General features: G+C 39.3%; 1 protein-coding gene across 2 annotated transcripts in view; it reads right to left on the reverse strand.

The window, feature by feature from the left end:
- plpp3 (phospholipid phosphatase 3) overlaps positions 1 to 1,336 on the reverse strand; it is a 147,982-nt gene extending 146,646 nt beyond the window's left edge. The window contains exon 1 of one of the 2 annotated variants that reach the window (XM_043699110.1): positions 827 to 1,336. In XM_043699110.1, coding sequence (XP_043555045.1) covers positions 827 to 953 — 127 coding nt within the window. In that variant the 5' untranslated portion in view covers positions 954 to 1,336. The remainder of the gene's footprint in view (positions 1 to 826) is intronic. The other variant, XM_043699109.1, reaches the window with a different exon arrangement.
- Positions 1,337 to 2,020: the final 684 nt, after the last annotated feature.

Genomic DNA, 2,020 nt, shown 5'->3' on the forward strand with positions numbered 1-2,020 from the left:
GCAAAATAATCAGAGCTCATGGTAGCTTGGCAAGGTTATATATGGTAACCTGGTAATGGTAGCATATTGTCTTTAAATCTCAACTACATCTTGTCATCTTAGGACAATCACACAAGTATCCAGATAAAGTGTCGTTAGCAATTGTAATGATGCTACTTTATGAAATAATGCCATCTCCCTAAAGGGTTAAACTTGGATTTGTGAATATATCTGGAATTTTAACCATAAAATTTATTCCTACCGATTCCTCTTTGACTCTTTATAAAATATAGAATATGGAGTTTATAAACACCATGCCTGAATATACAATGAAACGAGGTCACATCTGTTTTGGGTGTACTGCACGATTCAATTCTGCATAGGTATGACTACAAATTCAGATGTCGGGTCTGTGTTTATAAAGGAGGTGCATAGCAGTCTACAAAGGATGCCCACAAATTCGAAAAGGGCAAATTAAACTATCGAATGTAAAACTTCACTATGTGAAACATTCTAGTGGTTTCTGTTGCCCCTTTAAGAGGGCATGTGCTTATACCAGTTCTCATTATATCGATGACTTGTGAGTGAAGCATCGGTCAAATGTGAAAAAAGCATCTATATAAATTTAATTGATCACCAGTACATGTGTAATGCATTTTCGCGTGAGCCAGTGGTTAAATAGAGTTTAAACTCAGCTAGTTTTATCATTTTCGAAAAATTCTTTGATTTACTTTGTAGCAACATTTAGAGAACAGTGGCAACACCTACTGCCTGCCCCTGACAATATGTAAACACAACACGGCATGGAGTACTACTTGCAATATAGTTGCTTCTAAAATGCACTCACCGAGAAGTAAGCAAAACAGATCCAAGCAGATTAACATGACTTTCTTGTGATCCTTATTATTCAGAGTTGAATTCCCACCATTTCGGTTGTCGGCAGGCATAGCTTTGTCGTATTTGTAGCTCTGCATGTGTGGGACCGTTGTAAAATCCGCAGTTGAAATGTTTAAATAACTTTTTGAAAGAGTCTCTCGCCTACGGTATTCCTATCCCGGACGTTCCCTACACTCCGTACTTTTGTTTCAACAACTTCAGCCCAAAACTTCGTCCAGAAAGGAAAAGTTGGCTGTGGAATGTGTAAACTAAGGAATTTGTGAAAGTAACAAATTTATGATCCTCTTTTGTATCTGATAAATGAATGAATGAAGAGGTTTCGCTTTAAAAAAACAATCCCTTTGCGGACACAATACAACGCTGCACTAATGTGATGAATGTGGTTCCTTTCTTTCGTGTGTTTGCAAAAGCTTTGAACTCCTGTTTTATTCCTGAACTGCTCTTCAACGTAACCCACTTGGATAAGTTGCCACTCAGTCTCAGCCCCCTTCCTGATGATGATTACAATTTCCCACAGATTTCTAAACACATCGCTTCCCCTCAATCAGGCTTAGAGCGCCCCCAGTGCTGCCAGAAAATATTTAAGTGGTAAGAGCCGATTTCCAATTGTTTATGAAAACTATTAAATTATAATATTTATGTAGGATGTATTTATCATTACAAGAGCGTACTGTCCGTACATCCAAACTTCACTGAGATGTAAAAGTCTCCAATGAGTACATTTCTTTCTGATAAGGACAATACCTGGGCTTTGAAACTCCAAAGTATTGGTGCGCTTTATACAAGACATTAGAACTTTTCAGAAACAGGATTGCCCATGAGTTATTAGAAGCACAAGTCAGGAGTGTGACTGAATACTCCTCACTTGCCTGGATGACTGCTACTCCAACAATACTCAAGAAGTTCAATACCATTCAGGACAAGTCTTGTTGATTGACACCCTATTTTCCACCTTCACCATTCACCCCCCTTCACCACATATGTAGATTGGTAGCAATGTCTCTCACCTACATCCACCTATTGCCTTCCCCCAAGACCCACCCTCACCCTCCTCTTTATCTCTCAACCCCCTTTTCCCCCTCCACGTTCCTAATGAAGGGCTTATGCCTGAAAGTTGATTCTCCTGCTCCTCAGATGCTGCCTG

The sequence above is a fragment of the Chiloscyllium plagiosum genome, chromosome 11 (genome assembly GCF_004010195.1).
Source record: "Chiloscyllium plagiosum isolate BGI_BamShark_2017 chromosome 11, ASM401019v2, whole genome shotgun sequence".
NCBI lineage: Eukaryota > Metazoa > Chordata > Chondrichthyes > Orectolobiformes > Hemiscylliidae > Chiloscyllium > Chiloscyllium plagiosum.